At 42.7% G+C, this 27,398-nt stretch overlaps 1 protein-coding gene across 1 annotated transcript in view; it reads right to left on the reverse strand.

The window, feature by feature from the left end:
* Positions 1 to 27,398, reverse strand: part of LOC121293181 (protein kinase C-binding protein NELL2-like) — a 296,910-nt gene that overhangs the window by 159,799 nt on the left and 109,713 nt on the right. Inside the window, exon 13 of the mRNA XM_041215961.1 lies at positions 16,398 to 16,523. Within this exon, the coding sequence (XP_041071895.1) occupies positions 16,398 to 16,523 (126 nt within the window). The remainder of the gene's footprint in view (positions 1 to 16,397; positions 16,524 to 27,398) is intronic.

The raw sequence follows: 27,398 nt of genomic DNA on the forward strand, positions 1-27,398 counted from the left end.
TTATGATTTAGTGAGCAGTTCCAAGTGATCACAGCCAACAACTGGGAGTGGGACACAGATACTTATTGCTTAAAATTTTCTTCAGTTAATGCAAAACAAAACCTATTTTGAAACATAATGCCAACTCTGAATTCTTCTTCTTCAAGATCTTCCTTAACAGATGCTGAATGTTACAGTCAAGCCAGTTCTATGGAAGGTTCGTGAGCCTGAAACATTGGGCTGGGAAATGGGAAGGCTGGTGAGATGGTGCAGGAAGGTGGTGGGTGGTATGCACATCATCTTGCTACTGCCATGTCATCTTGTCAGTGGAAGGAAGGATCTTATAGCCCGTCCGCCTGGAGCCCAATTAAGCCACTTAAATATCCAATATGAAGGGCCACTTCCTGCCTCCGCTGGCATTTAACCATTGCGCTGAGGGCTCTCCACCATGTGGAGAGTCCAGGGACGGGGGGGGGGGGGGGGGGGGGGGGGGGGGGGGGGGGGGGGGGGGGGGAGGGGGGAGGTGGGGGCGCACATGATGAAAAACACCAGGGCCCATGCCTTAGCGGGGCTTGGGCTCAAGGCTGTCACTAAACAAAAAGTATTAACTAGTCATTATTTTAATTGCTCTTTATGGGATCTTGCTGTTTACAAACTAGCCATTTCCCCTTAAATAACTATCATGTGATTCATTGAACACTAAGCCTGTCATGTTTCTGAGCTTCGATAAAGTGTGACATAAATGAATGCCTTTCTTGAGCACCACTTGCACGATTGGCTGTAGCGACACTTCCCAACAAAGATCTAACAAGTGCTATTTGACAAGGACTCATACCTTGCAATAAACTCCACAATGTATATCATTAATTCAAAAATAATAAAGATGAGTGCAATATAGAGATAATAAGCAATTTGGTGAGAGCCAGCACTGTCTCCGCATTACTTATACAGAAAGCTCATTAGGTAGAATTGCTCCTACCTAGCCCTTTAGGTAACTCTCTGATTTAGTTGGTTTCCGTAATGCTGACTCAAATATAGGACTGGTTTTAGGCCTGAGCAGCAGACACTGCTACAGATCAGTTGGGATTCAGTGTCAGCTGCAGACCACCACACCTTTCAGCCTCTACTTTGATCTCGCTTAAGCTATTGGGAATTAAGGGACAGGTATTTAAATAGTGATGAGTTATTATAACAAGCTGCTGGGGAGGGCAGGGGTCTTTCAGGACCCAGCTCCTCCTTTGCTAAAGTGTTACGTTTGTCTTAGGGTTAAATGTGTGGGGTGGGGGTGTGGGAGATAAGAACGGGAGGGCAGGAGATGAGGGAGAGAAGGTGGGAGATAAGGGGGGTACAGAAGGGAGAGAGATAAGGGGGGCAGGGGATTTGTTGCAGGGGGTGGTGAATAAAGGGCCCAGAAACAGGAGAAGCACCAGAACACATTATTTCTCTGTTATGCCTTGGAGGAGACTACCAAATACAGCCTCCACTTTGGGCTCTCCAAGGTCCATGGATGTGTCCCCAGTGGCAACAGCACTACATGCTCTCAGTAATACCCCACCTCCCCTCCTCATGAGGGTCTGCCTGATCAACCACTGATGCACCCACATTCTCCGGGTGCAGTCCCAACAGTAGCCACTGCTCCCAGTGGTGCTGCTGATATGCCAGCCCTCTGACAGCACTCCCTATGGCAATGCCTTTGGCCAACCAGAGTTGACTTGCCAACCAGTCAGCATCCTTTTTTCCTGTGGTATAAATTGTTGTTAACATTTGAAATTTGTCGTTCTTACATTTCTCCTGATGAGTGCTAGACAAAAAGCTTCACCAACGTCTCCCTTTTCTGCAATATTCAAATAATTCAATGTATAAAATAAATTTAGTAAGCAGGTTTTATTTCAACCTAGTATCAACTGCATTTATGGTCAAAAAAAATTAAGGGCAACTCGGGATGGGCACAAGGGCATCTAGGGATGGCAATAAATGTTGGCCCAGCCAGTGAAGCCCACATCCTGTAAACGAATAAAAAAAATACTAAATACAAATGTAGGTCACTTTCCTTCTTGCCTTCTGTATCACTTTGACACTTCTCTTAAATGTTAGATTAACAGCCAATAACACTAGATTAGCCTTTTCACCATTTAATAATATCAATATTATTTAGATTGGCACCCCTTCCACAAACATTCATTCCCTCCATCACTGACGCACAGTAGCAGCAGTGTGTACCATCTACAAGATGCACTGTAGGAATCACCAAAGCTCCTTAGGCTGCACCTTCCAAACCAACTGTTACCGTCTAGAAGGACAAGGGCAGCAGGCACATGGGAACACCACCACCTGGAAGATCCCCTCCAAGACACTCACTATTCTGACTTGGAAAGATATCACCGTTCCTTCACTGTCACTGGGTCAAAATCCTGGAACTCTCTTCGTAACAGCACTGTGGGTGTACCTACACCACATGGACTGTAGCGGTTCAAGGCAGCAGCTCATCACCACCTTCTCAAAGGTAATTAGGGACAAGCAATAAATGCTGGCCTAACCAGCGACACCCGCATCCCGTAAATGAATTTTAAAAAATTATATTTGTTAACAGCCATAGAAATATTTGTACTGCATGTCTTTACTGAGGCACTGAAACATATCTTTCTAAAAATAATATAAAAAGCAACCCAGTGCTGTTGAACTATTGAGCTGCTTCCCAAGATCTATGCGTTCAACTTGCATATCAGCCATCAGGACAGGGAACAAATGTAAATAAAGTGCCATAGGAGCTGTAAATACCCTCCCGTTCAATCAGCAAGTTAATGCAACCGAAACCAAACTGTCAAAACTAAACATTAAATCAAAGAAAAAACTTCCATTTACAATCAAGCATCAGAGCATTGTGAAGTGTAACCTATGCCTAGTTCTGTAATTCAACTTGAGAATTTGAATGTTCTCTATTCACATTCCTTGCATACAAGTCCAGTTTGGCATGATTACTTGACCAATCCCATTTATAGGTACGACAAGAATGGTTGGAATGGAAATATCACTGTTGCACACAGGACTACTTGCATGCCAAACAGTATAAACAGCAAGTGATAGACAGGGCTAAGCAATCCCACATCCAATGGGTGAGATCTAAGCTCTGCAGTCCTGCCGCATCCAGTCATGAATGGTGGTGGATAATTAAGCACCTTGCAGGAGGAGGAGACTCAAGTATCCCCATCCTCAATGATGGAGAAGCCCAGCACATCAATGCAAAAGATAAGGCTGAAGCATTTGCTACAATCTTCAGCCAGAAGTGCCAAGTGGATGATCCATCTCGGCCTCCTCCAGAGGTCCCCAGCATCATAGATGCCAGCTTTCAGCCAATTCAATTAACCCCACGTGATATCAAGAAACAACTGAAGGCACTGGATACTGCAAAGGCTATGGGCCCTGACAATATTCCAGCAATATTACTGAAGACTTGAGCTCCAGAACTTGCTGTGCCCCTAGCCAAGCTGTTCCAGTACAGCTACACCACTGACAATTGCCCAGGTATGCCCTGTACATAAAAAGCAGGACAAATCCAACCCAGCCAATTACCACCCCCTCAGTCTACGCTCGATCATCAGTAAAGGAATGGAAGGGGTCATCAACAGTGCTATCAAGCAGCACTTGCCTAGCAATAACCTGCTCACTGACGCCCAGTTTGTTTCCGTCAGGACCACTCAACTCCTGGCCTCATTACAGCCTTCGTGCAAACATGGAAAAAAGAGCTGAACTCCCGAGGTGAGGCGAGAGTGACTGCCCTTAATATCAAGGCCATATTTGACTGATTGTGGCATCAAGGAGCCATAACAAAACTGGGGTCAATGAAAACCAGGGGGAAAACTCTCCACTGGTTGAAGTCATACCGAGCACAAAGGAAAATGGTTGTGGTTTTGGAGGTCAGTCATCTCAGTTCCAGGACATCACTCCAGGAGTTCCTCAGGGTAGTGTCCTCAGCCCAACCACCTTCAGCTGCTCCATCAATGACCTTCCTTCCATTATAAGGTCAGAAGTTGGGATGTTCACTGATGATTGCACAATGTTCAGCACCATTCGCGATTCCTCAGATATTGAAGCAGTCCATGTCCAAATGCAGCAAGACTTGGACAATATCCAGGCTTGGGCTAAGTAGCAATTAACATTCGTGTCACACAAGTGCCAGGCAATGACCATCTCCAACAAGAGAGAACCCAACCATCGCCCCTTGACATTCAATGGCATTACCATCACAGAATCCCCCACTATCAACATCCTGGGGGTTACCATTCACCAGAAACAGAACTGGACTAGTCATATAAATATTGTGGCTACAAGAGCAGGTCAGAGGCTAGGAATTGTGTGACAGGTAACTCGCCACCTGACTCCCCAAAGCCTGTCCACCATCTACAAGGCACAAGTCAGGAATATGATGGAATATTCCCCACTTGCCTGGACGAGTGCAGCTCCCACAACACTCAAGAAGCTTGACACTGTCCAGGGCAAAGCAGCCCACTTGAAAGGCACCACATCCACAAACATTCACTCCCTCCACCACCAACGCACAGTAACAGCAGTGTGTACCACCTACAAGATGCACTGCAGGAATTCACCAAAGCCCCTTCGACAGCACCTTCCAAATTCATGACCACTGCCATCTAGAAGGACAAGGACAGCAGATAGATGGGAACCTAGTTGCCCTTGAGAAGGTGGTGGTGAGCCGGCATCTTGAACCACTGCAGTCCATGTGGTGTAGATACATCCACAGTGCTGTTAGGAAAGGACCACCACCTGGAAGTTCCCCTCCAAGCCACTCAGCATTCTGACTTGGAAATATGTCGCTGTCAATGGGTCAAAATCCTGGAACTCCTTTCCTAACAGCACTGTGTATGTACCTACACCACATGGACTGCAGTGGTTCAAGAAGGTGGCTCACCACCACCTTCTCAAGAGCAACTAGGGATGGGCGATAAATGCTGGCCCAGCCAGCAAAGCCCACATCTCATGAATGAATAAAAAATATTATGAGTGCTGTTTGAGGTCAGAATTAAAGGACCAATGCCTTCCTGTCAGCTGCTTTGAGTTAGTCACTGAACCCTAGAAACCCTTTGTTAAGCCACTATTTGTTCCATCTCACCCACGGCAGAAGCACATAGCTAGTACCCAAATAGGAATGGCAGGATTAATAATTAATAGTACTTGTTTCTTCATATCCAACAGATCACAATTTCCTTCGTCGTAGCTGAGGAATACACTGTCAATCCTCCAGTCTACCTCCTCTGTTCTCTTGTTTTCAAAAGTATTTTAAAGCAGAAATGCAAATTTTGCCACAAACTCTCAAACCGGGACCTAAAATCTTCTCCAATCTCGACAATCTTGCAGTAGGTAAGGTAATGAGACTGATACACAGACATGTCAAGCAAAACAATTTGCTTACAAACAATGAAAACATTGGACTTTGAAAGCCATTGCCAACCTATAAAACTGTACATACACAGTTTAACCTATACCTAATACATGCTAAACTGAACCTGAGATTGCTGGTTGAGGAGGAAATAATTAATTCCTTAGCCTTATTTAAGAAGGGCCTTATTGTAGCACTAAATTCTACTTGCCTCTACTATTATTAATAGAGACCGTTATTAGTTTTATTTGTTGAGCTACCTTTATCATGCTTTTAATTATAATTGTGATAGAGTATCATTGATAAGATATTAGTGACATTCAGTTCTTGTAGTTTACTGAACACTGGCAATAAGCTCTTGTGTATTTTGCAAGTAATTATAATGAGGTGAAGAAAACAGTACATGTTATGTTGTTTGATAACCAGTGGAGTAGCACTTCTAATCAAAGGTATTTGAATTCTAATGATAGTCCATTCTCATTGGATAACACTCTTAATGTACTCCTGTTGCTATCGTATTGTTAAACCATCGTAATTTGAAGCTAGGGATGGAGGGGAAATGAGTGCATTAAGTCAAACTGTCACTATTCAGACAGTAGTAATTATGTTTCTAAATAAAACGTGAATAAACCTTAAAGTCTACCAAATTATAGTCTACCAAAACAAAAGAAGCTGGAAGAATGTTATCATTCGTAAAATTTTAAAATTTGCACAATCTACTTTTACAAGCCCAATCATACATCAAAAATCATGAATTGTGAGAAGTATTTATATCGGTCTGATCTTATAATCACATTTAGTGACTTACCCAGAGCAGTATTTGGAGATTTGTAAACCAGTTTTTCTTTGGGAAGACACATTACTGAATTATTGAAAATAGGTTGAAGGTAAAGGGCAAGCAAATTAGCATTTAATGCATTAAACCCAACAATGTCTTGTGACAAAAGAAGAGTTCAGTAACTTGCAAATGAGTAGAGTTGGAGACTGCATCCAGAAAGATAAGTACAGGCAAAATGGCAGATTAATTTCTGATGCAATATTTCAAACTGAGCATCTTTATGTTCTATTCCCATTTGCATCAATGATGTCTTACTTGATGAGGATTAATTTTTCAACAGTGCCAAGACTGCACACCTGCAAGTACTATGAGAAACATAGATGAACCTGTCAACACAGTGTATTGTGGTAGGAGCCATATGTGTTCACAACAGATGCCAAGGAAAAGATCTACACGGCATGCCACTTCACAGCTGGTAATAGATATATGGTGGTATTGAGATGCCAAGGTCAGCATACAGAACTTGTGAAGGATGTTGATCCTAATTCAAGAGAATGCCAGCTGACCACAAATGGACCTGATGCATGTATCAGCAGAGGGGCTCTTCAATAATCAGGAAATTGGGCAGGTCGCCATCATGCCCTGTGCCAAAGAACATTTTGAAACTTTGCTTTGCAATTTAGTGAATGTGTTTTAAAGTTAGCAGTGTTTATGACAATGCTTCATGCTGAGAATGTGTTCTCATTTGAATCAAGGAGTACATATTTAATTGTAGATGCTGTAATGAAAATCGTCAGTATCCAGAAATGCTTCTATTTGAACAGCAACAGATCACTCTGCAATCGATTGCTATTAGCATTCCTAACTGGTGGCATCATTGCACAAGTCCCATCTCTTCTGATATTTGTACAGTGTAGAGAGATGCAAAAAAAGTGCCTTGCAGGCTTCTGGAGGAGCGGGTAACTAACAGGACCATGTTCTACCCAAACTGTGGTCTGGCTGCCTGCCTGCCCAGTTGTTCCTTGTAACTCTTGCAGTTTTCCAAGGCCCTAAGATTTGGGGGAAATGTGAGTGGTCTTTTTTTAAATTTTGGAATAATCATCATTATAAATGTTTTAGGTTCCTGTACCAGTTGACTTGACCCAAGAATCACAAAAAGCTAGCATGCAGGTACAGCAAGTCATTAGGAAGGCAAATGGGATGTTGGTGTTTATTACAAGAGGAACAAAGTAGAAAAATAGGAGAGTGTTGTTACAGCTGTACAAGGCACTAGTGAGACTGCATCTTGGTTTTGGTTTCCTTACCTAATAGAGGATATAACTGCATTAGATGCAGTTCAGAGAAGGTTCACTCAGCTGATTTCTGGGATGAAGGAGTTGTCTTATGAGGAAAGTTGAACAGATTGGGCCTATGCCGATTGGAGTTTAGAAGAGTGAGTGGCGATTTTATCGAAATATATAGGATCCTGAGAGGACTTGATAGGGTGGATACAGAGAGGATGTTTCCCCTTATGGGAGAGATTAGAACTAGGGGATACAGTTTAAGAATAAGAGGTGTCCGATTTAAGACAGAGATGAGGAGAATTTTTCTTTCTGAGCTTTGTTAGTTTGTGGAATCTTCTTCCGCAGAAAGCAGTGGAGGCAGGGTCAATGAATATTTTTAAAGCTAAGTTAGATTGACTCCATTGTCAATCAAGAATCTAAGGGTACAGTGGGTAGACAGGAAAGTGGAGTTGAGACCACAATCAGATCAGCCATGATAATATCAAAGGGCGGACCAGGCTCAAGGGGCCAAATGGCCTATTACTGTTCATAATTCTTAAGTTCTTGCATTCTTTATACAGACCCCACTGTTTAGAGAGGGCACATTTGTGTGAATGTGTTTTGTCCCTTGTACATGCTGGTATTTGGGTTAGATCAATTTTAAGCTGAATTTCTAAACAGAATATTTGTGATTCTCTAAAGTAGAAATCAGAAAGTGGCACCTTACAGGCACCATGTCCACATTTATTGCAACCAATTATCTATGCTCAATAAATCAGAGATAAGGAAAGAAATTCTAACAAGAGTACATTTAAGGACCTGACTAATTTTGTTCCAAGGATACAGTAAAAATGGTTTATATAATTCTGAAATGCCAATCTGATAATGGACATCTTTCGTCTGCACCCTTCAGCTCAAAAGCTCTTTTGTGTGCATGTCAGCCATGGTGAGGACAACAGGGCACCTGAGACCTTGGCTAAAGGTAGAACCAACATTGTATCTCCTTAGCCAATGAGATTTAGAAAGAAGCAGAGGAACAAATGAGGACGAGTGTGAATCACAGTCAAATCAAATTTATGGGGAGATGGTGGCATAGTGATAATGGACTAGTAATCCAGAGCTCCAGGCTAATACCCTGGGGACACAGGTGAGAATCCCACCACGGCAGCTGGTGAAATTTAAATTCAATTAATAAAATATGGAATTGAAAGCAAGTCTCAGTAATGGTGACCATGAAACTATCATCGATTGTTGTAAAAACACATCCGGTTCACTAAAGTCCCTTAGGGAAGGAAATCTGCTGCCCTTACCCGGTCCAACCTACATGTGACTCCAGACCCACAGTAATATGGTTGACTCTTAACTGCCCTCTGAAATGGCCTAGCAAGCTACTCAGTTCAAGGGCAATTCTGGATGAGCAACAAATGTTGGCCTTGTCAGCGATGCCCACATCTCATTAAAGAATAAAGAAAAAAAAATCAGCAACTGAGAAAGAAAGATTAGATTGAGTCAGAGACAGAAATAGATAAAAGATAAATAAGAAAATAAATTAAATTAAAAATTTGACATTATTAAAATCCCAATGAACTATTTAGCACCTGGAAGAATTAGACACCCCGATTTAAATCATTCAATTTCTGGGCAAGAGAAGGTGACGGGCATTGCACTAACAATTATCACACTGTTAAAAAGAAACTTATGCTGTGAATTACAAACCCTAACTTTCTGCGATGAGTTTAACGGTGAATTAATGACCAAACCTCATAAGTACCTAAAAATAACTGGGAGGCTAAGGGTGAGATGCCGTCAATGCAAAGTAAATGGGAGAGCAGCATATGTCGACCAGCCTGGACATTCACACCTCATGGTGCATCTCTTAGTAGCCTGAACTTACTGGAAAACCTGAACTTTAATAGTGTGCCATTGTTGTAGGTACAAAATCTGCCCAGTAATTGTAGGATACCAGAAATAAAAATGGAAAATGCTGGAAAATGCACCAGGTCTGGCAGCATCTGTGAAGCTCTGAAGAAGGGTCATTCGGACTCGAAACATTTATTCTGTTTCTCTTGTCACAGATGCTGCCAGACCTGCTGCATTGTTCCAACATTTTCTGTTTTTACTTCAGGTATCTAGCATCTGCAGTATTTTGCTTTTATATAATTGTAGGATACCATTTTTGGCACAATTAAATGTTGCATTAAAAACTTTTACTAAGCAGCAGGCATTAGGTGTGCCATTGACAAAGCTTGAATAATGATCCACAAATTCCTTACAGTTTTTTTCCCCTGTGAAACTTGACAATAATACCAAGAGAGAGAGAGCAAGTATTTACAAGGAGTAGGTTTCACTAAGATCAACCAGTCATGGAAAGTTCAATACTCTGGTCCTGTGTGCCAGAATCATTAGCAAACCTAATTACACAGAACAAAGCTCTTAAACATGCTTGCTGCTTTCCTTTGCAATACTTCAGGTTTGGGGGAATAGATCAAACCATGGCAGACAAATGCAACAATACAACCATCACAGAACTTAATGACAGGTAATTGCACTTTAACAGGGTGCAAACAGCTGCTGAACTGCCTAAAGCTCAGGCATAAGCACTGTCTTTGTAATGAACACCAATAGTAATGGGAAATAGCATCACTTGCCAGATATAGGTGGCTGTCTGGGATAAACTGGAGCATAAACTCATAGGGGAGAATTTTGTCCCCATTCGGGGGCGGGGGGGGCGGTGGTTGGGCAGGAGCGGGTGCGGAGCCAATCACCGCCAGCGATCAGCTGCATGCCGCCATTTTACATCGGCAGGCCAATTAAGGTACGCTCAGTGCGACACGCACCTGGAAGCGCTGTGCGGTCCTTGTACAGGTGGGGGGAGTAGGCTGAGTCGGGGCCTGTGCAGGCCGCCTGGGCTCTTCACCTGCCCGTCAACATTAAGGTTGGACAGGCGGTTCAGTGAATTATTTTAATTTCTGTTTAAGTGGCCTCAATAGGCCTTTGACAGCTCGGGAGGCACGCAGCCAACTCCAGTGCGCGCGCCCACCGAACTCAACGTCTTTATGACGGGCGGAGACGTCGGGATGCACACACGATGTCACCGAGCGTCATTTCACACGTCGATGAGTGGGCCCCGCTCCTGCTCACCGACCCAAAGATTCTGGCCATAGACTCATAGGCCAGATTTTTCCCATCGGTGAGCAGGGGATGGGGCCCGCTCGCCGATGTGAAAATGATGTGGGATGACGTTGGGAGGAACCCCCGACATCATCCCGCCCCACTTAAATATTCAGGCATGGAGCGGCCTCAGGGAGATTAGTTTGATTATGAAGAATTAAAATAAAGAAAAAAATTTATTCAGACGTGTCCCCTCATGTGACAGCCGACTCCGGTGCATGCCCGCCGAACTGAACATCTGAATGACGCGCGGTGACATCGAGACGCACGCCCGACATTACTGTGCATCACTTAACGCTTCAGCGATCTGGGCCCACCCCCATACACTGACCAGAAGATACAGGCCATTGTTTCTATCATTGTTAAGTTACTGCCCAACTCACTGTTAATAATTGGAGCATTTTTATAAATAGTCTATTGCCTAAGGTACATTTTGGTCATCATTCTTCTAAATGGCATTTCCAATTATGTTTATTGAGCTCTTACAAATTTTGGGAGGGTAGCAGGGTCTTTTGAAACCTCAGAGGATGGTTGTCCCTGCCTTTTTGTGATTCGCCCCAGGCCCAGCTAAGGGTCAGGTTATGAGCCATGACCAGGGATGGAACCAGTGAATTTTCGGTGGTGATGGCAGAAGAGGTGGAACCTTGAGGGACAACGGCCACTTCCAGGTGAAGGAACACCAAAACAAAAACAGAATTACCTGGAAAAACTCAGCAGGTCCGGCAGCATCGGCGGAGAAGAAAAGAGTTGACGTTTCGAGTCCTCATGACCCTTCAGCAGAACATGCGCAGATCTGCATCTGAAGGGTCATGAGGACTCGAAACGTCAACTCTTTTCTTCTCCGCCGATGCTGCCAGACCTGCTGAGTTTTTCCAAGTAATTCTGTTTTTGTTTTGGATTTCCAGCATCCGCAGTTTTTTTGTTTTTATTCAGGTGAAGGATTCTGGAAAAGGACTTGCGTTTCCTTTAAGCACACAGAAGGAAGGCAATGGCAAATCATCTCATATACTTTTTACCGTAGTCACATTGCTCATTGTTCATTGAATTTGAAAATGGGATGCCCTTCAAGCAACTGAAGAGGAAAGCATAGGACTTGGAGGCATGAAGAATTGAGCAGGGGATATTCCCTTGGGCAGATTACCACTACAAATTTCTTTATCACAGTTGCAACTTATTGATTGTCATTTCATGATACAGCAACAAATCACAAGTGCACAGGTGGGGAATACAGCAGTCATGAGCATGCAAAATGGTACTTAAACTTTCAAAGAAAATTTAGAATAGTGTTATGAGAACCACACTTACCTCATTGGAGAGTGGGGGTCGGGAACTTCAACTCCCAACAGACCTCACAGCTTTTGCACATGTGCAGACCGGGAGCAGGCTGTACATGCGCAGATCTGCATTTTGAGCTCTTTAGGCCCAGCACATCTGTGCAGGAAGAATAATGGTGGCTAAACCTGGGTCCTGTGACTGGGGGGGGCACACCATTGAAGTCCCAAGCAGGGTCAGGGAGAGGACTCAAAGGGAGAGGGGACAGTGAGAGGTCCTAAAAGAAGGGTCCCGGAGAGGGACGGGAAGGGGTCCCAGTTAAGTTAAAGATTAGGTAAAGGGCTGCAGTTACCAGACTTTAAGTGAAGAGGATTCAGGAGAAGCCCTACTAATCGAAGAGGGCTTGGGGAAGCCCTGGTAATTGATGAGAATTCAGGTGAAGCCCGTGTAATCAAAGCAGGCTCGTGAGAAGCCCTGAAGAGCCAAGAAGGCACAGGGAGGTTGGTGACCTCAAGTTGAGGGCTGTTGGGGAAAAGGTACCCCTTTGGAGCATTAGTGTTCTGCTTGGTCCGGCCGAAGATCTAAAATTGTGCTTAAGTGCGTACTCAGGAATCCAGGGGATCAGAATCTCAGGAGACAAGATTGAAACCCTGCAAGGTGGCTGTTGTTGATACCATCCAAGTTGGAGCAACTTGTGGAGAGGATTCCAAGGTTAAATCTTCAACGGTGAAGACTGAAGTCCCGCGTGAGAGAGGCAGAGTTTCAGATTAATTGTCTCACATTGTTTACTGATTTCTGTGGTATAATGGTATTGTTACTGGACTAGTAATCTAGAATCCCAGAATAATGCTCTGGGGACCCAGGTTCAAACCCCACAATGGCAGGCGGTGAAATTTGAATTCAATAAAAAAATTCTGGAATGATAACCATGAAACAATTGTTGATTGTCATAAAAAGCCATCTAGTTCACTAATTCCCTGTAGGAAATCTGCCATCCTTACCTGGTCTGACCTACATGTGATTCCAGACCCACAGCAATGTGATTGAACTTTGAACAAAATGTGTTTGGTCCCTTACTGAATCTTGCCAAAATTTTGTGGGTCTGGTCAAGGATCATAGTGATAGCAACATTGGAACTAAAACAAGTCAGCAAATGCTATTGATTAAAAATATCTGAACTGATGGTTGAAGTGGAAATTTACGTAACTGCTATCTTGGGGGGACTTATATTAATGTCACCGTACATTTGTCAGTTTAAGTTTACTTAGGAATGTAGGACTTCGGAGCAGGAGTAGGCTATTCAGCCCTTGGAATCTGATAAGATCATGGCTGATCTGGTTGTGGTCACATCTCAAATTTCTTGTCTGCTCCCACGACCCTTGACTCCCTAGTCTATCAAAAATCTACTGACTCTGCCTTGAATAAATTCAATGACCCAGACTCCAATGTTTTCTGGGGAAGAGAATTCCACACTCTAACGACCCTCTGAGAGAAAAAAAATTCTCCTCATCTCCATCTTAAAAGGGAAACCTCTTATTCTTAAACTGTATCCCTTAGTTCTAATCTCCACTACAAGAGGAAGTACCTTTCTGGTATCTACGCTGTCAAGTCCCCTCAAGATCTTGTATGTTTCAATAAGATCACCTCTCATTCCTCTAAACTGCAATGGGTAAATGTCCAACCTAAATAAACTTTCCTCATAAGATAGCCCGTTCATTCCAGGAATGAGCTGAGTGAACATTCGCTGAACTGCTTCTAATGCAGGAGACCAAAACTGTACACAGTATTCCAGATGTGGTCTCACCAATGTCCTGTACAGCCACAAAATTTGTAGCAATTTAAGGATATTTAAAAAATACAAAATTGACGAGATTGTTTAAACTTATCTATGGCACCTTTTTTCCTTTTTAAAGTTAAATAGAACAATGTTTTTCTTCAGGAGCATATCCTTCTCTTTTACTTTCCTCTATAGCCGAGAGCTTAAGTTCATGGCCTTCCCAAAACCTTCAATGTTAGTTGAAGACATTTAACAAGGTAGCAAGCTACAACTTCCTATTATTGCTTAGATTTTTGTTTCTTGGGTTCACTGTATCATTGGTCATTGACAGAGCATGCCATGACTTGCTGGGATATATGTTACAGGGGTTAGGGGGAATGGTGGGGTATTGCTCATCTACGTATTTGGAGGCCAAATGGGCAGAAACTAAGTTGTGGGGGGGAGATGTGTTAACATATTGAGGGGTTGCCCCCAACGCGTACAGAGCACCCACTCATAGGATGCACGCCCCTTCTTCCCGTCTTTTAAGCAGTTTGCTTAAAAAACATCTACCCACTCCCGCTCGCCCGCCCATGCCAACAGTCTTATGGCATGGGCAGTGTAATATTCAGGTCAACTTGCCTGGTAATAGCTCAATTGCTCGTCAATATGGTGGGCAGGCTGCCGAATCCGGTGCCCGCCTGCCTACAGTATTATGGGGACAGGGTTGGGAAGGCTGTGAGCCTTTTTTTATTCCTGCCAAAAACATGCGCGGGGCAGGGTGTGGGGGGTGGGTGTCGTAAAATCCAGCTCGCTGTTTCTACAAAGCACTGCTTCACAAAACATTCAACAGTGGAGAAACAGTGATAGGACTAGCAGCTGATAAGATCATCTTAAGGAGCAATGCAAGTAGCATGTGTGTGTGTGCATGTGTGCGTATGTGCATGTGTGCACGTGTGCATGTGCCGTGTGTGCGCGTGTGTGTACATGTGCGTGCGCGTGTGTAAAAGTATTGAAACAAGTTACATTATCTGCATTCTGTGAAGTATCTTTGACACAAAAAACATGCATGTACAAGGATTTCTTTATGTACTTTGCTGTTAAAATGTGTTTATACACTGTTCCAGAAGTACATTCCTCCCACCTTTTCAGTCACTTTGCTCACTTTTTTACCAGGAACATTACATGATTTTTTTTAACCCAGTGAGCAGGCTCAGGTTTAAGTGTCTGGATGTTCCAGTTCTTTCTGCACTCTCGAAATACGAATAGCAGTTGGACATAATGTGGCTTCGCCCCATCCCTGACACCAATCTACCAAACAAAATAATCCTAAAATCATATGGCCCTGAACCATCCTTCTCCCATTTACATGCACAGGAAGAGATACTTATCAAGCATCTGTGAGTGGAACAAATCTCTTTGTTTATTTGCCTGGAGTGGGGTGAGAAAATTTTATTATTTATTCATTTCTGCTACAGGAACCAATCTTGCACAAGGGCTTTCAGGTGCATTTCTAACTCCTTCAATAAAAATTTGCATCCTTTCCCAATCGTTGCAATGGAATGATCTCCCACTGTCTGTGGGTGATTAGGGAAGATCTGTTAATTGCAGGTGAATATTTTGCCAACGTGTAGTTGCCACCTGACATGGCTTCATCACCTAGCAAAAGTATTGTCAAAAAATTCAAGTGATGCCATTGAGATGCATAATGTGAAGCTGATCGGTAACTGCCAGCTTTCTGCTTGCACTCAAAGTGAAAATTACCCCAATAAGTAGGCAATCAATAAGTGGTTCAAAACATTGTGGTAACTGGCAATAATGGTAACCCTTACAGCTGGGGCAGGATTTTCGGGTCATGGGGAGGGCGCGTTAGGCAGGCTCAGGAGCAGCTGGGAAACGGGCCCCCACCACGATTTCACGCTGGCTGACCAATTAAGCCAGCTTGAAAGGCGCACTGAAAAGCTCAGCACTGCCGGGTTGAGGGGGCCGGGAAGAGGGCGAGCGCTGAAGTCAGCGTGGGTGCGGGGGATGCGCGTAATGGAAGCTCCCTGGGGACAGAGGGCCGCCTCAGGGAGCCGACGAATTTAGAAATCAAAAATTCAGATTATGAAATTCTGAAAAAAATGAGGCCCACGTAATGTCACTCACCTGAACGTAGATAATAAAAATTCTGTCCAAACATTTTTTTTTAAAGTTAATATCGGAAACCTCATCCCGCTCTTGGTTTCCTCAAAAATGCAAAGGCCGCCTGGCTGATTCGCCTGCCCACCAACCATAATGTTGGACAGGCAGTGAAAAATCCACATTAATTGAAATTTTAATGGCCTTAACAGGCCTCTTAATTGTCGGCGGGCGCACTGCCAGCTCTCACGTGCGCCCGCTGGCCAAAATATCGCGTGAGCGTACAATGACATTGGGATGCTCGCCCGACATCATCACGCGCTATTTTACGCCCGATCAGGTCTGGCGGACACCCAGCGCGGGACATAAAGTTGTGCCGTTGATGTCATCATGTGCCCCTTTTGAAATCTAAGGACTGGTTCATTATTTGGGATTGATTGCAGAGCATTTACAAAGTGCAGGCACAGACAAAACGAGCCAAATGGCAGCCTCCTGTGCTGTATGATTCTGTGGTCCTATTTGTTGGTGATGCAACGGGTTCAGAATTTTAGGCGAAGTGTTATTGTCATGGGCAATAACCAAGTCAAAATGCTAAACAGTAGATGTGCTTTAAAACGGTTTTTCAAACTTCTGAGTGATTGCTCTTATTAACATAATTCTTACCCGTACAGGAGTAGTCGTCAACCTTAATATAACCCGTTTTGCAGATACAGATGTAGGATCCAGCACCGTTCACACAGATGGTATTCTCTCGACAGTAGTGTTTATTTTGGGCACACTCATCAATATCTATGAATCGAAACAATTTAATAACGAGGATCAGTGAAATCAGCTCCTCCAAAGCACTGAAACAATTGGATGATGTTATTGCAAATAAACACAAAGAGAAAAAAAATTGGGTTAGTGTTTCTGTGCAGTTCTGCAGAACTATTTCAATCCTCCCCCATTAAGAAAGAAGCCTGTAGAAAACCAATAGGTTGCTACCAATCTCTTTGACCCTCTCTATTAAACTGTCCTTGGAATCCACACAAAGACATGTTAAGAGAGCTGTGGCTGAAAGGGCACTTTGTGATTTCTTTGTTTCCTCTTAATGATGAAACTATAAAAAGTGCATGCCAATATTGACTGTCATTTCCTAGTACATTGTTACAGAGAGACACTAACTCTCTGCCGTCGATGGCTCATTAAGGCAGCGCTTAGGTGAACCATTCAAACCAAGAAAGTCCAATAGTCAATCTTTGGCCTGTCCTGAGTTACCCACTCTCAGTTTGGGATCATAGGGACACTATAATTGGTCTTGGTGCCCCTACCTTATTCGATGTACAATCGGTAAGGGCAGGATTGGGCACAGCTGTGAAGCCTACAATGTAACCTATTGACAGTGACACTCACTCTCTGGCCTCAGAGGTGAAGAATGGCCCCAAGGAGTGGGGTCCTTAAGGGTGGACTATCCATGTTCAATGGAATGGTAACAAAGATTCAGGAAGGGAAATAAATTGCAAGCAAAATGGAAAATATTCAAATAAAAATAAAAAGGAGACTATCATTGTTTGCTGCTACATATTAGCTGAATCTAGATACCAGACCCTAAATTTCTGCAGGGTATGTCCCAATCTCCCAGTGTAACTTCATAAGTCAATCAGCAGAACCACAACAGAAATAGCTAAAATGGTCATTTATCCAATTTTCACATATTCTCAATCATTATTCATGATTCATTCATGATTCTTCAAACAGAAACAGCAGGAGTCTTCTTTGCTGATTAACATATTTGGATGGTATACTGAAACGCTTTTCAACAGAAAATGGGTACATATACACAACAATAGTAGCATCAGTGCGGTGCAGTTTGGCTTCACATCAACTTTGCAGTCATAGTGAAAAGGCAGCCCGAATCTGTCGTCTGAAACCAAGCCGACAGTGGAGCAAAAATAAGTTCACTCCATTTTGCTTTGGCAGTTCATGCCTTTATAACTGATTTGCACTCCAAGTTTAGTGTCAGTATAAAGCCAAAACTGCTTTGTACCATTTTTACACATGAAATATAAATACATGCAAAAAAGATTTTAGCATGCATGGAAAAATTCTGAATGCATTTTACTTCACACTGTAAATTTATTCTCCATTACATTTGCAACATCGTAATGACCTCACTATGTCTGTAACAATGGGCATTGATTCCAGCCAAGAGCAGAAGATGGGGAGAGCTAATATTTAATAGTAATGTGCAAACTGGACTTCTGCCTTGCCCCATTGATAGATGAAGAATATTCAAAATATTATGACGCTTTTGGCTAAATAATGCAAAAAACGCTTGTGGTAAAATTCAATGGGATAGAAATTGACATGCTTTAAACTTGATTTGGAGTGTAAAACGAGTGCAAAGCAAACCGAATTACACCCATCTGCACAAGCTTTGGACCTGCTGCTAAATCCATGGGACCGTTTTTCTAGGCGTCCTACACCAACACAACAGGCACCAGTCCGTTAAGGATGTAAGTTAGATGTTTAGTACACTTGTTCAAATTAGTTAGTGATGATCAGGGCAGCAGGCAGGACCATCCGCACCCCCCGCCCCACCCCCCCCAAACACCACCACCCCCCTCCCACTTTCATCCCCCGCCCCAACTCAACCACCACCACACCAACCCTATAACCTGCTGCAATCTACCCTGCTGGGACTTGCCTGTGAACTGCCACCGATGAAGCAGGCAGCCTGATATTAATGTCTTTGCTAGGGCAAACTGCCTGTGAAGTGAGAGCTCTTGGAGTACCAAGTGCACAGGTCCCTGAAGGCAGCAGTTCAAGTAGACAAGGTTGTAAAGAAGGCATATGGAATGTTCTCCTTCATTGGCAGATGTATAGAATATAAAAGTAAGGATATAATGTTGGAATTGTATAAAACACTGGTGAGGCCACAACTGGAGTATTGTGTGCAGTTCTGGTCACCATATTACAGGAAGGATGTAATAGCTCTGGAGAGAGTGCAGAGAAGGTTTACAAGAATGTTGCCAGGGTTAGAAAAGTGTAGCTACGAGGAGAGATTGGATAGGTTGGGGTTAATTTCCTTAGAACAAAGAAGGCTGAGAGGTGACTTGATTGAGGTGTACAAAATTATGAGGGGAATAGATAGAGTGGACAGGATAAAATTGTTTCCCTTGATGGAGAATTCTAGAACCAGGGGACATAGGTTCAAGATAAGTGGCAGAAGGTGTAGGGGGAAATGAGGAAGAACTTTTTTACGCAGAGGGTAGTGGGTGTCTGGAATTCGCTTCCCAAGTTAGTGGTAGAGGCAGAAACGCTAAACTCTTTTAAAAAGTACCTGGATCTGCACCTTAAATGCTGTAAGCTGCAGGGCTATGGGCCGGGTGCAGGAAGGTGGGATTAGAAAGGGCACCTGGGTATCGTCAGGCTGGCATGGACGAGATGGGCCAAATGGCCTCCTTCTGTGCTGTAGCTTTTCAATGGTTCTATGGTTCTAAGGCACGCCCAAAAGCAGATATGTAGACGAGGCTCAAGGGCCAATTTCTATTGATCCCCTGGCCTCTCAGTTCAGGCATGTATGAGTCATACATCATCAGTTAGACCCCAAAACAAGGCCAGACTCATTTTTAGGGCAACTAACCACAAAACTTGTTCTGCCAGCTTTTAGGGCATGCCTTTGGAAAGTTTATTGTGAAATCAACAGCTTCTGCTAAAAAATTAATAATTTGTTGGATTTTAATAAAAGGTACCCTTTATTTCTAGAGGAAATACCAAATAAACTAAAATGGTTATTCTAAAATTTAGGTAAAGGGGCTACAAAATGGTTCATTCATTTTGTGGTCCATTTAGGCAGCAACATTTTAATGAACGCTTCGAGTCCGAATGACCCCTCAACAGAACTGTTGAGGGGTCATTTGGCCTCGAAGTGTTGGCTGTGTTCCTCCCCACAGATGCTGCCGGACCTGCTGAGTTTTTTCCAGATATTTTTGTTTTTGTTTTGGATTTCCAGCATCCGCAGTTTTTTGCTTTTAACATTTTAATAAAAAAGGGTTTATCTTAGCATGCCTACACCATGCAAGACCAGTTCAATCAAATGTAATAGCAAGAGTGAGTTTCAAAAACTTGAAATCCAAAAGGTTTTACCTTATCACTAAATGACTCATGATACAAATCAACAATTCTAAATTTCCAAATTACATCGGTATTAAATGTTAGTGACATTGCCTTATCTATACGGCTATATTCTGATATGCCTAGTGACAGTGATTGGCTGTTAGATTCAACGGCTAAAAGTATATTCAATCATCAGTGACAAATAGCCAGAGAGGACAAAGAAATCAGTTATTGCATGTGTCACTGTTCTTCTTGTAGGATTCAAGATTGAAAAGGTTTGTAACTAAGAAGCTTTTTCATCTCCATTATTTTAACACATTTTGCAAGTATGATATTCCATTTGACCAAGAATACCACTAAGCATCCACAATAAATAAAGACCCAGGATAACTAACAAATGAACAACTGCATCTCAGCTAGAATTGAACAAAAGAATCATTGCCCAGGATCTCCGAGGAGCTGATTAATAATGATGAATGAGTTGGTGCACATTGTTACGAAAAAATGCAACTCTAGATTGGTGTAGATATGAGCGAGGGCCTAATCGCCTTCATCTCCATATCTGTAATTAACAGTGGATTATGAATGACAGAAAGGAGTTTTTCCATACACTGATAATTTGGAACATAGGAGGTGCTGAATGATAAAAACGAACAAGGCCCATTTAGTTTGTCTCCTGCAATCCTGGTAGTTGCATGATACAATAAGAATGGAGTTGTTGACTTATCACACCAATCAATCTTTATCAGCTAGTCTGCAGCAGACCCTGAGGCTGTAATGAGGTCAGGAGCTGAGTGGCCCAGGCAGAACCCAAACTGAGCGTCAGTGAGCAGGTTACTGCTGAGTAAGTGCCGTTTGATAGTACTGCTGACAACACCTTCCAGCACTTTGCTGGTGATGGAGAGTAGACTGATGGAGCGGTAATTGGCCAGGGTTAGATTTGTCCTGCTTTTTGTGGCATGGACATACCTGGGCAACTTTCCACATTTCTGGTTGATGGCAGTGTTGTAGCTGTACTGGAACAGCTTGGCTAGGGGTGCAGCTAGTTCTGGAGACAAGTCTTCAGTAGTATTGCAGGAATGTTATCAGGGCACATAGCCTGTGAAATATCCAGTGCCTTCAGCCGTTTCTTGATATCACGTGGAGTGAATCAAATTGGCTGTAGACTGGCACCTATGATGCTGGGGACCTCAGACGGAGGCCGAGATGAATCATCCACTCGGCATTTCTGGCTGAAGATGATTGCAAGTGCTTCATTACTTCAAGGTTATGGTCATTAAGCTAATGCCCTAACAGTTTGAATGGAATGTTGACGAAGTTAAATGCAACAAAATTTAATTGGATTCCAATGGTTTTACATGCTTTGAACAGTTCAATCAACACATTACCAAGATCCACAGGCTCCATTTTGCCTTAACTCATAACTTTGGACTTCAATACTTGAAGCCTAAAGTTTGTTTAATTATTTTGTCATGACTATATATATTTTCAAACTTTTCTTATAGAGAAAGCTACTCTTGGCATTTGAGTGTTACTGTAATATTAGTATTTGTTTCTGTGTCAGCGAGCATATGCTAAATGTTTTTATTAAATCTGGTCCAGACCTTCTCTGTTGAGACTTATGCAGTGAATGGAAAAATAATAAAAAGCCAGAAAAGGTTGTATTTATATATCACATTATCATTGCACTAAAATATCACAAACACATGCAATGAATTACTGTGAAATATTGTGCAGGCAAATGCAGTAGCCAGTCTGCATGCCACAAGATTCCACAAACACCATTGAGATACACAAGCATTAATTCTGTTTGTGTTGATGTTGGTTGGGAGAGGAATGCTGCAAAGAGCTTCTTCGAATCATGCTCTGACATTAATCATGCTTTAACATTAACTGAATCACTATAGCTGGTAGGTAGAACCTTGGTTTAATGTCTCAGTTGAAGAATGGCATCCCTGATAATTCAACGAGCCCTCGATATTGGATCAGAGTGCAGACCAAGGTTATGTGTAAAACTCAAACAGTTAGTTAGGAAATGGAATTTGGAACAGGGACCAAAAACAATGACTTCAGTCTTCCCAGCAATTAATTGGAGGAAATTTCTGCTCAACCAGTACTGGATGTGTTAAAATATGTTAAATCCTTCCGCCCTCCCCCCATTCAGATATTCAAGGACCCTGACTCTTGTTTATGAACCCCATTTTAAAACTGGTTTACAATAGCAGGACTGATGCCTCACTCAGAAATCATCAGTGACTCTGAGGGCTGTCAGTGAAAGGTGCATTTTTTGAAAATGTTCATAGCTTTTTTTAAAGAAAAGCTTTCCAAGGAGCCAGCAGGACCAGGAATACTTCTCCTGACTCAAAGTCACCACAAATGCCCCCAGTTCCCACTTTGCAGCTGGGCAAGGAAAGCAACTTGGCATGTGCCATTTCAATACTTCAGTGGAGAAGCAGCAGCTGCCAATAGCTCACACGTAAAATACTAATGAGACTTAGGGACCAATTTTCAGCCCACTTCAGGCTTCTCGGTTGGAACGTGAGCTTATGAAGATTGCTGAGCTCTACCTCATTATGTAAATATGGAACCTGCTGAAACGCCGAGCATGTTTTCAGTGGGGGTGGGCACTGGACATGTAAAATAGAGCAGGTGGCCAGCCCCCCACCATCCCATGTTCGCCCCGATAACATGGTAGATGGGTGGGTGCAGATGCCATATGTAAATAATTAATGGACAATTGAGCTTGTTTACAAGCCAATTGACCCCAGTAATATGCTGTCCGTGCCATAATACGATTGGCTTGGGCAGGCAGGCGGGGGTGCACAGGCCGCTTTTTTTAAAAAAAAGGTTTTAGAAGGGTGGGGAGGAAGGGGTGATACTATCTTCAGGGCATGCCCTTTGGACATCTGGTGGGAAGTCTCCCTGAGTAGTACCCCGCCCCCACTTCCTTCTTACCCACTTGCTCACCAAGCTGCAGCAAGGGAGCGGAAGTGCCAATTTAGTATTTTTTTATTCATTCATGGGATGTGGGCATCGCTGGCTCGGCCAGTATTTATTGTCTCTCCCCAATTGCTCTTGTTCAGGGGCCATTTTTAAGAGTCAACCACATTGCTGTGGGTCTGGAGTCACACGTAGGCCAGACCAGGTGAGGCAGATTTCCTTCCCTAATGGACATTAGTGAACCAGATGGGCTTTTATGACAATCGGCAAATGGTTTCGCAGTCATCATTAGACTGTTAATTCGAGATTCTTATTGGATTCGAGTTCCACCATCTTCCATGATGCCACCAGACGACACCGGCTCCCCCTAAAGTCCACCTGCAGCATATTATGGCTGCAGTGCAGGCTTGCAGGGAATGAGTCAGCTTCCGGCTGACTTTCCTTCCGGGACGGGGGAGCCATTCACAAGCCCCCCCCACCCCTCCCCACTACCCTGTAATATGCAGCCCATGGAGTGTCTGAAATAGGTGGCCTTACCACATTTAGTGGGTGACTTGCTGCTCACATGAGGAAGAAAGGATATGGGGGTAGGATGGGAAGAGGTCATTAGGTAGGAGGAGACTCATGTGAAGTATAAACATCGGCATAGAGCAGTTGGCTAGAATGTCTAATTATGTGCTGTACATTCCGTGTAAATCTCAGCTGTGGAAGCCATGTGTTACTTAATTCAGATAGTTAATAAATATTTAAAGTGCATATTTTAACAAGAGCATGAAGTTGAATCTACAAAGTAATTTATTAATGTTAAACTGTTGGCTCTCCATTACCTACCGTGCAACACTATCAAAACGAGCACTTTGAGGGAGGAGGGAGACTAGAACAATTTACAGATGCTTTGGGTCAGCGTGTCACTGATCTCAACAAGAACACCTCAACAGCATTCAAATGATGCTCTTTACATCAACCGCACTAGAAATGCATTGTTGTTTGTTTCGATAACAGCATTGTAAAGAACAATTTTATTTTTTAAAAAAGCTAAAATACACGACATCACTGAGGAGCTGTTTCTTTTAAATTACACTGTAATGTTACTGAAGTGTGAAGGCCTCATGAGATGACCTGTATTAGTTTAAAAGACCAGTAGATTTCCGTGAGTAGAAATCTATTACACCGTAACCTCTCCAGTCTGGAAATCTATTGTATAGAAACACCAGTTGTCCAGAAATTGTTTGAGCAGGCTCTTGAGGTCATCAGCATCATTTTAGTACAGTACTTTGGGAGCGGAAACATAGAAGATACAGTAATTGGATAAGCGAAACAACTTTTATTACTGCTTTATAGTGTTTTATCACTGTTTTATGATTCAGGTAAATATTTATATCAACAGTGCTTCTCTGTTCACACATTTGTGGTTACATGTTCCAATAATCCTGTCGTTCCACAATCGAGATGCTGAAATCCAGAAATGACTTGGTCCCCAGCATTCTGGGCTGGAGGGGTTACAGTGTGTCTTGCTTTTTAAAATGCAACACAGAAAATTTACAACAACGTATCATTACATCTTAAGAAAATATATATTTTTTTCAAACACCTTGGAGAGTAATTTTACTTGACAGCTGGCAGAACTTCAATAATAGCCAGGAAATGCGAGGTAGCTTTCCTTGGCTGTGTCACAACTACGAGAAGGAATCTGACGTGATGGATCATAGGGCTGTTTTAACTTCCTGCCAAGTGTTTCTTTTTCTGGAAGAATTGAAACTGAAAAAAGGCTGCCCTCACACTGCAATTTTCATTTGATGGCTGTCATCCAAGGAAAAGGCTGTGCTTTACTGAGGCCTGGCCAAGTGATAATGGATAGAAATCAATTGAAGCATTTTGGAATCATTGGAGCAGGAGTAGACTCTTTGGCCTGGATTTTCATGCTTCTTTCTGTATCAGAATGAAGATAGACAAGATTTAAAACTGACAGTGTTTCTGCCCCCATTCCCATCGTGTGGGATTTTTATGGTCCCAAGATAAGGGTGCGGGTAGCGAGCCCACATGCAGCAATCCCACCCTTGCTTACTCCATTGTGGGTGGATATTTTAGACCCTGTGCTATTTACATGGGGTCAGGCCCATTTTGTTATAAAGAATACTTTATAAAGTGAATAATGTACTTTATAAAGTATTCTTATGCATCTGAACACTTTCATAATGCTGGTCAGTTCAATGATTGTTTGCCTTTTAAGACCAAAGCCCTACCATTAATTACTATGAAAACCTATATAATTTATCTTACATCATTACATTATGTGAAGTTGTCAATACCTTTTGACCTTACCTGTCAAAAAGGTTCCCTCCAGACAAGGCTTTCTGCATGGTTCACATCTCCTCTGAGGTGCTGTGGACCATGCCTCCTAACAAAATGGGCCTGACCCCATGTAAATAGCACAGGGTCTAAAATATCCACCCACAATGGAGTAGACAAGGGTGGGATTGCTGCATGTGGGCTCGCTACCCGCACCTTTATCTTGGGACCATAAAAATCCCACATGATGGGAATGGGGGCAGAAATAGTCAGTTTTAAATCTTGTCCATCTTCATTCTGATACAGAAAGAGGCATGAAAATCCAGGCCAAAGAGTCTACTCCTGCTCCAATGATTCCAAAATGCTTCAATTGATTTCTATCCATTATCACTTGGCCAGACCTCAGTAAAGCACAGCAGTGAATAAAGTACTTTTCTGCATTCAAGGGTATTGAGACTAAGATCTTAAGTGTCAATTTCCTCCTTTGCTTTATCTTCTCCTTGGTGGACAGTGCAGTCATATGATTAGCGTCTTGAAGCAGTGGAACAGATGGCCATTAGCTCCACTGCTCCAAAAGGTTTTAGTGTATTCAGCTCTGGAGGCTTTTTTGACATAGCTGTGCTTTGGAATCCCATTATGAATGTTTGGCTTAGTTCCAAACCCCACTAATTAATTCAATTCAGCAGGGGTTGTTGATACAGTGTCAAGAGGATTGTGAACTTTGTTTTGATTGATGGATTTATGAGCAGTTAATAGGATTAAAGCATTTTGAAGAGGTTTTTGAATGGCTGTTTGTTTATTTTGACAGTTTCCTGAGCAAAGACTTCCTAATGTCAATATAGGGCTTATGCATTCTGTCCATAGTGAATATTGGGAGAGTGGGCATGGGGGGCTATTAAAGGGGCATGGGGATATGGAGGTGGCAATGTGGGATATGAGAGGACATCCCTATTCTTTGTCTCCTACCTCCCAAGCAACATAAAATCACATGGCTACAAATAATTGTATTCACTCTATTGCTAATTACCTCTTTGCCAGAACCTTATCAAAAGCCTATTGGAGGTCTATATAGTTCAGCACAGTTTGGTGTAGTTAATACATTTCTCATCTCATCAAAGTTTGCCTTAATTAAAACCTTGGTTGTGACTCTCCCTTCTCCCTCTCAAATCTAAAATCAAATTCAATCGTATTATTGTTGCTATTTTCTTGCCGTCTTTATTTCTGTTCCAGTTTTGAATTATATATTCCCTCCACAATCATTATATAAACACAAATAGGCAAGGCCTCAAAAACTTAACTAGAAATAGGCCATTTGCCTCACTAATAAATTATGTTATTCAATTTAGGATTTGTAATATGCAAGTTATACTTAAATCTCTCAAACCAGGTGTTGCAATCCCTTTCATTTTTGCAAGTTTCAACTTATTAAATTATGCACTAATTCATGAGTCATTATGCTTAAAAGCCTGAGTACATAATTCAGTCTTTCTTTGTCATGCACTGTTCAACAGGATGTTTAAAGGACTTCTCTGAAGCCTGTACTTTGGCTACTTTAGCAAGGGCCACTAAGAAAGGTGTAAGTACTCAGCAGGCCTGGCAGCATCTGTGGAGAGAGAAACATTTGAGATCAATGACCTTTCCCCAATTCTGATGAAAGGTCATCCACCTGAAACTTTGGGCTGGGTTTTTCTGCAAGCATTGGGACGTTCATGTCAGGACCATTTCCCTGTCCCAGCCCCATTTGACATCATATTGCCAATTGGTTGAATTAGGGACAGTAGGCGCATTCTGAGGCAGAACCCTGCCAATGCAAGGTGCGATCAATGGGGGCGCTGCCGAGGCTTAAGCAGCAGGAAAGCACTGGAGCTGTCTTTGGTATCAGGAGACTACCTGAGACAACTGCCAGGCAATGACTATCTCCGACAAGAGAGAATTTAAGCATTGCCCCTTGACATTCAATGGCATTACCACCACTGAATCCCCCATTATCATATGGACATATGAATTCGGAACAGGAGTCGGCCACTCGGCCCCTCGAGCCTGCTCCACCATTCAATAAGATCATGGCTGATTTGACTGTTACCTCAACCCCACATTCCTGCCTACCCCTGATACCTTTCAACCCCTTGTTAATCAAGAATCTATCCAGTTCTGCCTTAAAAATATTCAAAGACTCTGCTTCCACTGCCTTTTGAGGAAGAGAGTTCCAAAGACTCATAATGCTCAAAGAAAAATTTTTTCCTCATCTCTGTCTTAAATGAGCGACCCCTTATTTTAAAACACTGACCTAGGTTCTAGGTTCTCCCACAAGAGGAAACATCCTCTCCATATCTGTCC

Source organism: Carcharodon carcharias, chromosome 21, assembly GCF_017639515.1.
Source record: "Carcharodon carcharias isolate sCarCar2 chromosome 21, sCarCar2.pri, whole genome shotgun sequence".
Lineage (NCBI taxonomy): Eukaryota > Metazoa > Chordata > Chondrichthyes > Lamniformes > Lamnidae > Carcharodon > Carcharodon carcharias.